The 15258-nt window shown below is 38.5% G+C and overlaps 1 protein-coding gene across 3 annotated transcripts in view; it reads left to right on the top strand.

Annotated features, from left to right (window-relative positions):
* The first annotated feature begins 1709 nt into the window (after window positions 1-1709).
* SLC30A9 (solute carrier family 30 member 9) overlaps window positions 1710-15258 on the top strand; it is a 36162-nt gene continuing 22613 nt past the window's right edge. For all 3 annotated transcript variants that reach the window (XR_005601684.1, XM_039550363.1, XM_039550364.1), the window contains exons 1-8: window positions 1710-1826; window positions 3619-3795; window positions 6341-6403; window positions 10227-10326; window positions 11120-11212; window positions 11437-11519; window positions 12559-12617; window positions 13372-13439. Coding sequence is in view for 2 of the 3 variants with exons in the window: in XM_039550363.1 (XP_039406297.1) it covers window positions 1730-1826; window positions 3619-3795; window positions 6341-6403; window positions 10227-10326; window positions 11120-11212; window positions 11437-11519; window positions 12559-12617; window positions 13372-13439 (740 nt within the window). In the remaining variant the exon portion in view is untranslated. The remainder of the gene's footprint in view (window positions 1827-3618; window positions 3796-6340; window positions 6404-10226; window positions 10327-11119; window positions 11213-11436; window positions 11520-12558; window positions 12618-13371; window positions 13440-15258) is intronic.

Raw genomic sequence — 15258 nt, 5'->3', positions numbered from 1 at the left:
TTTACTTAGGCTGTTGCCAAAATAACCAGCAAAACATGTATCAGCTGCATGTTAGACTCCATCTGAAATTGGTGAAGTGACCTCACCTGTGCTACTTTACAACCTGCAGTCAGTTTAGTATTTAATTCCAGTGCTGTACATCTGGTACTTAATGATACAGCATCTGTTGCAATACTCCTGATTCATTTGGTATGGCTGCAGTTGTACTACTGGGAAGATGAGTGTTAATTATTCTGTGGAAGTATTTTACTTCAATCTGTCTCCCCTGGGCTTCTAGGAAAATTTGTTTTGGCAATGTTACTAGGTAGCTGGTAAAGACGTGCCAGTAAACTTTGTTCAAAATGTAATTATGTATGTTAAAGACAGGCACTGTAATAACTCTCCTCAGTGATCAAATGCTTTGTGGATTATCAGGTACAATAATTATCCAAATTCCCTGTCAAGCTAACTTCTGGTGAGCTCCCATGTTCCTCCCAGTGTGCAAATGAAGGCAAGGAAGCCTGAGACTTTCTCAGTCATGTAAACCAATATCAAAGCTATACTGGAAAAAAACTTTTTAAATAAAAGAGTATAATACAGTGCCAGTGGGACTGATTACAGGCATGTGATCCAGGCTGTAGGTGAGCAGGGCAGGAGGTGTCACAGCTGGGCACGGGCAGCCCTTAAAACCCTAGAGCACAGGGTCAGCCACATGGCACTCTCCCTGGAGAAAGACATCATTTTAAATCCTGTTTTAAGCACTGATCTGGGAAGGGCATTTTAGGTGATGGCTTAGGCTAGGGGGAGCACATTTTCATATAGAAATAATGCAAACAGATTCAGTGTACGTGCTTTAATGTTACCTATGTCCAGGGAAAGGCAATGAAGCTGGTTAAGGGTCTGGACCACAGGTCTTCTGGGAAGTGGCTGAGGGAGCTGGGGCTATTTATCCTGGAGAAAAGGACGCTCAGGGGAGACCATATCACTCTCTACAACTGCCTGAAAGGAGGCTGTAGCCAGGTGAAGTCAGCCTCTTCTCCCAGGTAAGTGACAGGACGAGAATCACAGAATAACGAGGTTGGAAGAGACTGCCAAGATGCAGTCTGAAGCTGCGCCAGGGAAAGCTTAGATTGGACATTAGGAAGAATTTCTCCATAGAAAGGGTCATTAGACATTGGAACAGGCTGCCCCGGGAAATGGTGGGAGTCACCATCCTGGAGGTGTTTAACGAAAGACTGCATGTGGCTCTTAGTGCCATGGGCTAGTTGACAAGCTAGTGTTCGGTCGTAGGCTGAACTCGATGATCTCAGAGATCTTTTCAACCTAATTATTTCTGTGACCCTATTGATAAGATGTCTAATGTGCTTTCACGTCTGCTAACAAATCTAACGCGCGTACCTTTGTTACACGTGCCCACCCGTATGCCCTCCACCAGGCACAGTAAAAGAGCAGGAGCTGCTGCCGAGGTGCTGCAGGCCCGGCGGCGGCAGCCGGGGCCCAGCCGCTTCCCAGCGCCAGCCCGGCGCGACGCCGCCCCTCTCCCCGGGCCAGGCGCAGGCGCGGCGGGCGGGCGGGTGAGTCAGCGGCGGCCCCACGGTGCCCCCGCACATCCGGGTGCCGCGGCGCCGCCCACCGCCGGCCTCCGGCCACCGCTGCCGCCCGGGGCCAGCGGGGCTCCGCCGCAGCCGCGCCGGCCTCCGCCGATGCGAATCGCCGCCCGCCCGCCGGCCGCTGCCGAGCGGCCGCCGCCATGATGCCGGCCCTGGCCGCCCAGCGGCGCGGCTGCCGCGGCCTCTACCGCCTGTACCTGCGGTGCCAGGCGGCGCCGCGGCCCCGCGCCTGCCACGGTGAGTCCTGCGGGGGGCGGGCCGGTGCGCGGCGCCGGCCGAGGCTCGTAGGGAGCCGTGGCGGAGCTGCGCGCTCGCCTGGGGTATAGCGAGTGCCGGCGCTCGCAGGCGGTGGCGGCAGCCGGGCTCCCTCCCGGGGTGGTAGCACCGCTGCGGGCACCAGTGGGTCGGGACCCGCCGGGAGCGCCGGCTGCTTTCTGAGGGTCGGCTTTAAAAAGAAGGAGAACGTGCAGGTGTTTTGCGAGCGCAGTGCCGGGCCGGGGTGTCCTCGGCCGGGCTGTGCCAGCCCCGTCTGACGTACAGCGGGCATGTCATGCTCCTGCCGTGGCCGAAGTTTGCAGTAATTACATAAAATGTAGCGCGGTCTTACGGGGTTTATGTTGGTCCGCGGAGCGAGCCCCGGCTTCTCCTTTAGGCCGCAGATCTCATGGAATTTGAGTTCTGAGCGGTTTTCCCCCTTTTCGTGTAGTCACGGTTGAATTGCGGCAAATGCTCTTTTTCTTTAACTCTTTCTTGTGTGTGCATGGATTAGTAGGAAAAATGCCCTCTAAATGTGCTGATTAAGTTTCTCCTTTTCAATTGCTCCAGTATGACCAAAGCTTAGGAAACAACACTGCTCATCTTGTGCCGCGTATTTATTGTAGTGTTTGATAAATTCGTAATCAGTAAGTTCAGTGAACTGCGTTGCATATTAAAGGCTTTTGTCACATTTGTGACTACAGTCAGTAAGAGCTGTCCTTTTTTGATGAAGTTTTCCTTCGGTAAGGTTCAGGTCGGTGCACACAGACATGCAGGTGTGCAGAAGACACACACAAAAAAAAGGCGAGCTGTTGAGGCTTTCATGGAATGAATAGTTCTGTAAAATACTATCTTCTTTTTGTGAGAGGTATGTTATTAATAGTTAAGTGGTCGTGCTTTGTATGTCTTTATTTAGTGGCACCTCTTAATTATTTTTTTAAATGTATTTATTTTTTAGTGAGTACTTTCCAAAGGAGCCAGTTTCCCTGCTGCATTTCTGGTTGGAGGTGTTATTTACCCTCTCTACAAAAGTGTTGTGCTCCCTAAAAGAAACTGGTTGCTAATACGGATTGGTCTGTACTGCAACTCTGCTTTTGGCTAAGCTTTTGAAATTGAAGATTGCCTACCCAGGGTGGTTTCTCAATGGACTTTTTGCATATTTATCTTGTAATTTGTTTATTGTGAATGTTGCAAAATTTAGGACACTTCCCTATAAAATGTTTTGTGTAATTTTGTGTGCTTTTCTACATGATTTCTGTAGCAACTGTATGATTTGCACACAGTTCAGTTTTTCTTCATGGGTAAGCTGTGATTTGTGCAGAGTGTGCACAGAGTGAAATGAAATGGCAACACTGGCTAATAGTTTTGTAGTGGTCTGTATTTGTTCTTTTATCAATATATGGTTTTTAAAGACTTCGAGGCAGTATGACTAGAATGGGACTTAATGTATCAGAAAGCCAATCTTGTCAAATAGATTTTTTTTTTTTTTTAATTAACCCTTAAGATCATCCAGAGATCTCGGGAAAAATGCTTACTGTACTGTGGGAAAAACCCCCTAATGTTAGAATGAAATTTAAAAGTGGATGTTTGAAGGGAGGTAGTGAAAACATGCTATGTACTCTCATTTTGTAGTTCATAAACATGGTAAGATAAGCACGGATCAGTACTTAAAAGCTAACTTTCCATAACTTATGCTGGTAGAGCAGGACCTCTTTTCCTTCTTTATTCTTCCAAAATGGCTGCCTGAAACAGCTTTTGTTCTTCCCCTTGTTAGGATGGCAAGTTTCAATGAAAAGTGGGAGCCTGTCTTATATTCTACCATGCAGTCGCCTGCCTGTGCAGTTGATGAGTCAAGTGAGAGTTTATACCTCCAATGGTCAGAAGAAAGATCTTGGATCAGAAGATACAAATGGATCAGCCCGTGGAGAAACCCTGCATAAAGTTGAAACAGGTAGTACTAAGCTACAATGAGGAGTATGTATAAAAATGTAAAAGCTTAATATGTTTAGTGATAACATTTTTCTTTCAATTGTGTGATACTATGATTGCAGAATTCTTAGTATTTTTTGGTTGTGGGCATCTGTATAGAAAATTCAAATGCATAAGCAGGGAGGAGTGCTGAAATTTATTTCTTTGTCATTCTGATATTTTAAGGGTTTAAGTTTAGAGTAATCAGATTTAAAGTGGCGATGGAGAAAATGTGGATGTTGAAAGGGATTAAGTAATTTAAGAGGTAAGAAATGGAATATATTACTCAACTTTTGCCACTTTGCTTGCTTATTTGAATTTTTTGGTAGTATTTCAGGTATGTTGTGTCAAAGGAACTAATGATAAAGACTGAACTAGTGTCACTGTTGAACAGTGTGGCATTTCAAGGCCAGACTATAAATGACGGGTAAAGAAGGTTGAGCTGTTTCATCTGCTAGAGCTTTCTAATCTGACAGTTGTTAGAACTGCAGCATTCACATTAAACATTTGATACAGGGTGCATAACCTGATCCTCCCTGCTGTTCTATTGTTGATCTTGTGCTTGTTAGGTGCTTGTGAAATTTAGAACTGTCGTGTACTTGCTCCATTGTAGCATCCTCTATTTTTGATGCTTATTAACTCTGAGGCTGCACAGATACAGGCTCGGAAGACTGTGCTTAAGAGATAACAGATGCTTTTCAAAATGAAAGCTCTCTTTCTGTATGCTTTTATGGGAGTGGTCTTTTAAAGAAAATTTCCTTTTCCTCGTTGTCAGGATGGCAGATATTTGTTCCTTCTTTAGTAACTTGTAAATTCCTGGGGCTTGCAACAGTCTTTAAATCTAGGAACTGTAGCCAGCTAAGGGTATTACATTCTAATGCTTGGAAGTACAAAGTGACTCTTAAACGTTGATCCGTCTTGAAGGTTCTAGTCTTATCAACCTCTACTTGTCTGAAAAACAGTGACTGTGAATTGAAGTATTCTGTGTCCTTTTTCCTCAATGATGCACCGTGATTTTGTTCAGTCTCTAAGCTGAGGTAGTAAACTTCGAAAGGGTACTTGATGTACGTAGATCTCTGTGCGTGGATATAATCTTAATATTTTTATGTCTTTCCCCCCCACCCCTGAAAACTTGTGAACCAATCTTTTGTTAAATAGTTTTTGTGATATTTATTTTAATGATAGAAATGGTTGTACATGTTTTTTGAAAAGAAGCTGCTACTCAAAGTTTTTGCAAAACAATCTCAGTGGAAGTTTTTTATCATGAATATTGATGGGTCAGCTGCTTGGTATTTTAAACCAGGTAAGAAAAGAAAGGACAGAAAAAACGAAGAGTTTTTTTTCTTTTGTTTTCAAGTGAAAGGGATGACTGTTTAAGGAATACTAGTTAGTTATGGTGCAGCCTTATTTGCTGTGTAGTAAGATCAGCTTCAGAAATTTATACGTGTTATTTTTGCAAGAAAGTATCCTTGAATTGTTATTAGCTGTAGTTCTCAGTTGCTTTTAGGGCATTAACTAACTGCCTGATGGAAACATAGTTACATAGTCCAAGCTTCAAGAGAATCTGATCTTTGAATAATTTGAGTAGCATGTTAAGCTAGGAGTACCTCATTACGTAACACCAACCAGCTTGAAAAATCTTCATTGTTTTTAATATATCACTTTCAACAAGATAATTTTAAATTTTGTTAATGATTATGAATGTGTGGCAAACCTCCAATGTTATAGAGTGGTGGGGCACAAAAGAGTGGATATGTTGGTTTGACATGTTAGAACCGTAAGTTTTTTGTTCTAAAAGCTATGTTGAGATGTATGAGATAAGGATGTGGTATTTGTTTGTATTTTCTAGTAGTACTTCTAAGTAGAAATCTCACTGAATTTACTCAAATTTATTGTTTTCCAAATATTAAGATTAATTTCACTATTGTAAATTATATTTTAATTTTTTTAATAGAATCATATCCACAAGTTTCAAAACCACCTAAAAGACTTTGTTTTCATTCCAGCTCCAGTTTGTTACATATGAGTTGTGGGTTTTAGTTTAAATATTCTGTGTTTTAGGGAGCTAACTTTTTTGTAAATGAAGAAGCTTCCATCCCTTAAAATTGAATCCCAGCTTGGAAGCTCTGGAACACTCTAATACATAGCAGCCATAAGCTATATAGAATTAATTATATTTACTAACCTAAAATTTTGCATAAAATTTGTCCCAAACCATAAGTGCACTGTTAAAATATTTTTTTTTAATTTGGGATGCTTTCTGAAATATTTTGCAAATTGGTGTTCTTCTGCAAGCTGCTAGGAGTTTATTGATCAATGCTATATTAAATGTTCACTTTTTTGTTTTGTTTTGCTTTGTTTCTGTCTTTTGAGAGTTTTAAATGTTGGAAATCTGGCAAAAAATTTTCTAATTGTCAGGGTGCAAAGCAATATTAAGATATATTCTAATGTTATGTCAGTCAAACTCTTTACTAAAAAGAAAGGTAGGTACTTCCATATTTACAGGGAGCTTTAATTTTATTTTGCAGGACAAGATACAACCAACACAGGCCAAAACCAGTCTTCACCTAAACAGCCAATCCAAGTAAAAGGTAAAGGAGTACTTAGTGTATTGAAACTTTACTGCTGTATGCTAGTAGTCAAAAAAAAAAAAAAAAAAGAAGTGTAAGGAAACTCTGGCTCCTCTTCAATTGTGTAAGCAAGTTATGTGAATAGCATTTTAATACACACTTGTGTGCCAGCTTTGTTTGGTACCTGTTTGTTTGAAAACGACTCCTAAAAAATCAAATATAGCAGTATTCTTTCTAATTACACACTCTTCTGTGTTTGTTGGTAATTTTCATTTAATCTGCAGAGTTCTTCAGGAAAAGACTGATTTGTTTGTTCACATGTTGTTGCAGTCTGTCCTCCTTGTGTGTTTTTAGGCATGTCCATTCACCCTCTCAGACTTAATGTGGCTAAGCTGAATACTTGATCTTCCTTGTTCCTTGTTCTAAGTCTTCCTCTGTTCTTTCTTATTACTGAATTAATCTAATCAGTGTTGCTTCTAAATATATTTTGACCATGTGAACTGCCTAATCTGAGGTGTGTAAAGTTCCCATTTGTGTGTAATAATGTGGTGGGCTTGACACTGGCTCAAGTACAGGTGCTCACCCAGGGCAGTCTATCACTCCCCTCCTTAGTTGGATAGGGTAGAGAAAATGTAATGGAAGGCTCCTGAGTTGAGATTAGGACAGGGAGAGATCACTCACTGATTACTGTCATGGGCAAAACACATTGGACTTGGGGAAAATCAGTTTATTTTATTGCCAGTCAAATCAGACTACAGTACTGAGAAATAAAAACTAAATCTTACAACACCTTCGTCCAACCCTTCACTTCTTCCCAGGCTTAATCTCCTGCTTTTCTCTAGCTTCTCACCCCCAGTGGTGCAGGGGGATGGGGAACGGGAGCTGGCATCAAGCACATTGTCTCTGCTACTCCTTCCTCCTTGGGGAAAGGACTCATTCTTCCCCTGCTCCAGCATGGGGTCCTTCCACAGGAGACGGTCCTCCATGAACTTCTCCAGCATGAGTCCTTCCCTTGCACTTCAGTTCTTCATGAACTGCTCCAGTGTGGATCCCTCTTCCACAGTGTGCAGTCCTTCAGGAACAGGCTGCTCCAGTGTGGGTCCCCCACAGGGTCACCAATCCTGCCAGCAAACCTGTTCCAGCATGATCTCCTCCCTCCATGGGGCCACAGGTCCTGCCAGGAGTTTGTTCCAGTGTGGGCTTCCCATAGGGTCCCAGCCTCCTTTGGGCGTCCACTGGCTCCGGTGTTTGGTCCTCCATCAGGAGCACAGCTGCCTCACCATAGGCTGCAGGGGGATTTCTGCTCTGGTGCCTGTAGCAGCTCCTCTCCCTCCTTCTGCACTGACCTTGGTGTCTGCAGAGCTGTTTCTGTCATGTGTTCTCACTCTTCTCTCCTGGCTGCGCTTGCCGTTGTGCCCAGTTTCTCCCCCGCCACTGCTTGTTAAATACATTGTCCCAGAGATGCTGCCGCTGTTTGGATGGACTTGGCCTTGGCCTGTGGTGGGTCCCTCTTGGAGCTGGCTGGCATTAGATCTGCCAGACATAGTGGAAGCTCCTGGCAGCTTCTCAGAAAAGCCACCCCTGTAGCCCTCCACTACCGAAAGCTTGCCATGCAAACCCAATACAAGTAAATATATGCTTTACTCATCAGTTACATTGTTTAAAAACATGAATGGCAAAATAAGAGTGTAACTTTCTTTTGTCTTTTTAATTTATCATGACTTGATTTCACTCTGTCTTTATTCACGCCTTCCACACTTTATTATACTAATAGTTCCTATTGTATTATTGTGAGAATTTTACGCCATTAAAAACCGCTTTAGATTACTCCTAGCATTCTATGTATCTAAAGTCCTTCCTGTCTTTCCTCAAAATAAAGAAACATCAAATCATAATTTTATTTTGTAACAAGGTGAATCAGTGTTTATGTATATTTTCTGTACACTTTTGTCTACATCTTTTATGTCAATTTCTTTAGGTTTATTGTCGATTAGTATATGCATGTGGGGAGAAAATACAAGGTAGATAGGAGAAATTATTATTTCTGAGAAATAATTGTGAAAATAGATACATCTTTCAATAAGAGTTTTTCCTCTCTAAATTAAAGATGTGCAAGGAGGAATGTTTATGTTAAGGATTTTGATAGTGTCTAGAAGGTGGAATTCTAATCTTAAAAAGCTGCTCTGACTTAGAAACTTACTGATCCAAGTACTACTAAGTATTACAAAGACAGTAACATTTTTAAAGGATCACTAATCTTAAAACAATGTCCTTTTTAAGTGTTTTTTTAACATTCTCTTTTATAGAGCTTGTCTTTCTCTTGTAAACACCAAATAGTTTTTTTTTCTCCACATTTACTACAGTTTTATACAGTTACTTGAACTAGGAGTAGGATTGTTGAGATACTGTGCAATGTACAATTGTAGTACAATATATACAATGTACAATATATGATTTATTTTAGTGAAATTTACCTGTATTTCTGAAAGATGAATTAGTAAGTGATAAATCTGTAAGTTGTTTTATAGTAAGGTTAATATGATTTGGGTGTGTATTTTTTTAAATAACAGATGGGAAGTGTTCTTGATTAAAAATTATCAACCTGTTCTAACATTAGTAAATGGTGTACTGTTTTTAGAAAATATCTTAAGATTTTTTTCATCACCTTCACTCAGAAGCTTTGTGGGATGAATGTGGTTATTCAGGGACTTAAAAAATTGTTCAAGTTCAAACTGGATGAGAGAAATCAGATTATTATGATAAATATTGATACCTCTACTGTTAGTGCATCGTGGAGAGTCAAGCAATATATTTTGTTGCTAAGCTGCAAAAAGACAATGTAGAAGTCTGGGAAAAATTTTCTCAAAGTCTTTAAAAGCAGTGTCTTTCTGTAAGTATCCTGTGAGGAGTAGCTCTGGACCAACTGTAGAAATCATATCAGTCCTGTGGTATGCCTGAAGTTCACGTGTGCTCTAAGGTCTTCTCATCAGTAGAATCCGAGCTTTTTGTTTTAAGTTGTATTCTGTAATGTTAGTTACATTACAGTGTTGGTTGTGTTATATCCTTCCGAATGTAACTAGTCTTCCAATAAGCATATTTTTAATGCATGTTAGTGTATAGTGATTTACATTTGAGAATAAGATGAAATTATGTACATACAGACAAGTGGGAAATAATGGCATAAATTTAAAATTCCATTTATAATTTTTCTGAATATGTGTGGTGTTCTTTTCCTTGTGCATGAAAATCTGATGTGATAAGAGTACATTTTTTAGATATAAAAAGCATTATAAATAAAGAATTAATGTTTTTAATTGTTATAAATGCCCAATGTTAAGAGTACTAATTTTGAAAGTAATAGTTTAGAAAAATGATGTATACAGTCTGCCTCATTTCTCTGTATGCTCAGCAAGGGTCAAAAGTCTTATTTGCAGAAGCTGGACTTGATTATTGGAAAAAATAGAAATGGAGCAGTCTGTTGGTATTTCAGTTGCTAGACCAGGGGTTTCCAACTGGCCATATTTGAATGCTATTTATGTAGCCAAGCACCATCTCTGACATCAAAGTTGGAGAGGTAGCTGGCAGTGGCAGTTATGTTTGAGAACCCTGAACTACAGCTTAGTAAGTAGCATTTTTGGAGGTAAATCATTCTACTCTTACTCATTTCCACAATGAGGAAGATACCTTACTCTTCACTGTCAATTTTCTGTATCACTGGCAAGCATTGTTTTTCAGATTTCCACTTAGAGATATTACAATATGACACTAGATTGAGTTACTTTTTGAAGTTTCTGCTGTAGTCTCCATGAGTGACTTAACTTGTGTATCTATTTCTTTATTTAAGTGAAAGCAGTCCTTAAAAAAAGAGAGTATGGACCAAAATACACACAGAATAACTTCATCACTGGAGTCAGAGCAATAAATGAGTTTTGTCTTAAATCCAGGTATGATGGGTTTGAGTTGAGATTTAAATTCAGAATATTTGTTCGTATGTGCATGAGAAGTAATTGTGATTGTAGAGTGATTTTGCACAACTTTTTCTAAATGCTTTTGTGTATACATAATTTTAAGTGGCTGAAGTTAGTTCTTGCTTAGTTTTACAGTGGACTAGGAGCTTGCACTTAATTTTCATGTTTCATTACTTGCTTCTTAGAGTAGTTTATTTGTACCTATGAGACCATAAATCTCGTTGGGGGGAGACACCTCTGTTCTTCACCTGTTTTTACATAATGGTGTAGATGCCCTAATGTGTAGCTCAGCATAGGAAATTTTATCTGTTTCCCCAAGTAGCTTTGTTATCTTCAGCCTTTTGCAGCTTGTGCTGGGAGTATAAATTTTGGGATTAAATTTGTTAACTTTTCTTGTCACATGACTTCTGATTTCCATTTAGAGATGCTAATTCATAAATCTGCTTGTTTAACATATGTACACATTATCAGTTACATACGGATCATTCATTGGATGTTTTATTATATAGTGTTTTAATACTTTGTCTTCAGTATTTCATAGTATGAAGACATGATTTGGACTTCTGTGTTTGAAAAACAGTAGTTTTCAATAGCCTCCTAGAGATACTTGCTTCATGTTATCTATATGTTCTGTTTGAAGTAAACAACTTCACTTTTTTGTACAGCAAATTAGTAATATCAAAATTGTGGAACATCACCTAGACATAAAAGTCAAATTAGAACAATATGATCCTTTCCTTGCACTAAGCTCTTTGTCCCCTTTCTTTAGTGATTTAGACCAGCTGAGGAAAATTAAGCGACGGAGTCCCCACGATGACACCGAGACTTTCACCGTGTACCTGAGATCGGATGTAGAGGCAAAGTAAGAACATTTTAAATGGATGATGAGAGAGAGAAAAGAGTTTTTAAAGTCAGGTTTGCAATGTATAAGGGCAATAATGTTTTTTGTTTTCTATCAGAACAGATTTTATATCCTGATTATTGTAATAATTACTTTGCATATATAAAATTGGAGGGTATGTTTTTATGCTTGAAAAAAAAGTTGCATGAATAGAAACATTGTTAAGTTACTTTTACTTCATGCAGGTCTCTTGAAGTTTGGGGTAGTCCAGAGGCTCTTGCCAGAGAAAGAAAACGACGTAAAGAGGCAGAGATCAAGTACAGAGAAAGTGAGTATAGAGTTTTCAAAGAACTTGAAATATAACAATCAGGTATGATTGTTAGAAATCCACCAGACAGTGTTATTTTATTGAGAACATGTAAATTTGGAACTAGCAATTGCTGATTAGGTTTTATGGCATAATCTTAGAGTAGCATGTTTTACTATCTATGCAGATATAGTCTGTTACTATCTTGCAATTTATCTTCTTTGTGATGCAGCAAGAATGTACATTCAGTTGAGATCTATAGTCATACTCTTTTGGGGGGGCTTTCAATTTCTAGATGATAATTTACATTTTCAATGCCTTTGCATTTCTTTTAATTTTTCTAATAGTTTTCTAATTCTAATTTTGAAAAGAGTTAAAACTGATCCAGATGTTTATACCATACCGTTACTCATTAATTTTTTTCCTCTGAAAAGAATTCAGCTTGCCTTTGTGTTTCAGAAGGGGAGAAGTACCCCCAAATAATATATTTTTGTGTAATGTTATTTTTGTTATCCTTTCTGATATTGTCAATAACATGTACAGCCAAAGCAGTAGTGTTTAATGTATTTGGATCTGTCTAGTCAGTTAAAATCACACAAGAGGCAATACTGCTTCAAGATACTTAGTGCAGTTGTGCACCTTAAAATGAGAGGTAAAGTTTTTTGGAAACAGTTGTGCTGCTAGAACACCCTTCTGGCAAAAAAGGCTAGAACTGCAGGTACCTGTTAAGGTATCTGTAAGTGTACTGAAAGTGCAGTCAGGAGCCTTGACCTGGAGAATAATTTTTGGATATAAATAAAATGCCTGAATTTGCAGAAGTGTATTGAGGTTTTACCCTCTGTGCATTATCATTTGTTGGTAGAAATGATAACAATATATAGGATCATAACATATTGTATTTGTCATTTTGCATGAGTATATAACAACATGTGTTTGTGATTAACAGTATCAAGAGAGGATTTTTTTCACAGATAGATTATGCTGCATAAAAAAAGTAGACTTCAATTCCTGAAACTACTGGTTACTACTACATATTCATGATACTAATTTTGTATTGCAGATCTGTTTAGAAACCAAAGGCTGTTGTGGGAATACAAGGAGTTCTTTGGAAATACTAAGGTAAGGACGTTTTCAAGTATTTGGCTAGAAAAGTGTCATGAAATGTATTATGCTACCTTTTGAAGGAAAATTAGTGTAACTGAATATTATTGGAAGATTTATTTGCACTTTATTGTACTTTTTTTAGTTTACCAGATCCATATCTGATATGCAGTAGTAAATGTTATGATGACAGCTTGAATGGGTTCGTACTGTGGCAGTGTAATCCACCAGTAAGAGGGTTTGTTTTTTCAGTTGCCTTCTTACCAAAATCACAGCTGTACTCGTGATTTCATGTATAACCTATTAATATGTACAGTGAATATATTGTTAATTAAAAAAACCTAAATAAGTTTCTTTAAGGAAAAAGACCCCAGAAGATGAGTGCTTTTGTCTATGCACTGCTGGCCCGTCCTCTTTGCTTAAGCAGACAGATACCCTAGATCCAGGTGTTGGGTGTATAGAATGATTCTGTAGCAGGTTCTGGGCCTTATGGCTGCAGTGGCCTCTGCTGCAGACTTCACTGGAGGTTTATTTTTTTTATAGCCAACTATTTGTAGAAATATGGAAGACCCAACTGCACTTTGGCTGAACATTCAGTAGTAAATTAGTTGCCTTCAAGAACTGTAGCTTCACTTTTGCAATACAGGGTAGTGCAAAGTTTTTAATTTAATAATAAATAATTTAATATTTAATAATTTAATTTTTATTTTATGGTAGGTGTCTCACGAGGTCTAGATTTAGTTATTAAATAATCTGTTATTTCTTTACGTAGCCACGCTCCAGTTCAGCAGCTATGTTTTTCAAGGGACCAGGGAAGGTGGTAATGGTAGCTATTTGCATGTAAGTAAAAAAAATAATGTTTTGTTTATGCAAGTATAAAGCAATTTATTTATATTGTCCTGGAAATAGGAACAGTGTGTGTATTTAAGATAAAGATACCTGTGTCTGTAACTGAAATCAATAGATCTATCTATTTTTTGTTGATAGGAGAGAGTTTATGTGAATACATTCATCAGTACATAGCGATCAGGTATTGAATATATCTCTGATGAGAGAAGAGCAATTTTTTTGGAATTGATCAGACAATAGAGTTTCTTAAAGTAAAAACTAAAATTTTGAAGGATGTGAAGAAGCAGGTATTTAAAATTGTCCTTTTTTCTTGCTCCTTGAAAGGAAGCTTTTCATACATTTTAAACAGTCTTCCATATAACCAACAGAAAACAACTCACTTTTCTCTTTATACTGTTCTTTAGCTGTTTTCTTTCCTAATTGAAAAGGGGGTATTTTTTGAGTTTTTTAGCTTTCACAAGTTTGAATGAAACAAGGTTAAATTAATGATTCTGATGTAAAACAAATGATCACAGAGACTATCTGGTATGAAATAGGAGGAAGTGTGTTAAGTTTTTCTCAGGAAGTGGAGGCTAAAAATTACTTGCCATGAAACCTTGCAGTTTTTAAATACATTTTGTTTTATAAAAGCTATTTAATTTTAAAGGCCTTATTGATATAACCAAGCATAATAGAAAGAGGGAAAATACTTTTTTTGGCCCAGGAAACCAAAACATTTTGAGCAGGAAGTAACTCTTTGAGCTTCTGCAAAACGATATTCTTTTATTTGGGGAAGAAAAATACAAAGCTCATTTGACTGAGAACCTCCCTTTTTACTGAGTATTCTACTAGTAACTGTTCAGAGCCTTTTAAATTAAAAACATGTAAGAATTTTTAGTATGGATGTTTCTAATGGAAAAAAAAGACTGGGGGTGTTGTGGTCATTTCTACCTCCTTCTGTTTCTTACACTCATACAGAGAAAACAGACCTTTCCTCTTGCTTTCTAGATAGAGCATAGCTGTAAACATTGCATTCTCTTCATAAATACCTTTGGATTTTTGAGTATTGGTATACAGGAATGCTTGGCAGCCAGTCCAGGAGAAATTTGTAGAGATAGTTGTGTTGCTCAGTCATCTTTTCGTGGAGCTTTTTCAGAAGTTCAAGCTACTCTGGAACTCAAATATCTTACGACTTTTCAGAGATTTAAGTCAAGGCCAGCATCAGTGCTCCTTTGCTTGTGGTCCTGATATTTTTAAAGGATTTTGGCTTTCTCTCAAGAAGAATCAATCTGTCTTAACTTCTGCAGTTAGAATTATTTGGTAGACTTTTACCAAACTTCAGGTTTCCCCAGTGAGGATGAAATGTGGTTCAGTCAAAAGTTGAGTTGTTCTATGGATCCGTGTGTGAGGGTATAGACCAGCTGCACTGGAACACTCTTGTGTTAATAGCTTTGGTTTGTGTTCTGTTAAGATTTCCTACTTTCAGGTCCATGCAGATAGAAATGAGGTAGCTAAATCAGTTCGGTACAATGGAGCAAATACTTTCTGAAGTGGTGGTGACTGATGTAGAATGTAACTTTGTTTCCAACCAAATCAGAGCATTTTAGCTGCCTTCTCAGAATCTGCTGGGTTTGCTTCCTCTAACTTGAATGTAACTTCTGGCACGTGTTGTTAAAATACGCCACTACAAGATGTTGTTAAAAGTTTCTTGTAACACTTAATTTCTTTAGATAATTTAAAAAATTGGCAATAAATGAAACTCATGTTAAAAAAATATAGAGGAGGATATTATAATTCTCTAGTCTGATTTTCTGTGCAATATGATTATAGC

Source organism: Corvus cornix, chromosome 4 (assembly GCF_000738735.6).
Source record: "Corvus cornix cornix isolate S_Up_H32 chromosome 4, ASM73873v5, whole genome shotgun sequence".
Lineage (NCBI taxonomy): Eukaryota > Metazoa > Chordata > Aves > Passeriformes > Corvidae > Corvus > Corvus cornix.
This window is presented reverse-complemented; position numbering and strand designations above follow the sequence as displayed.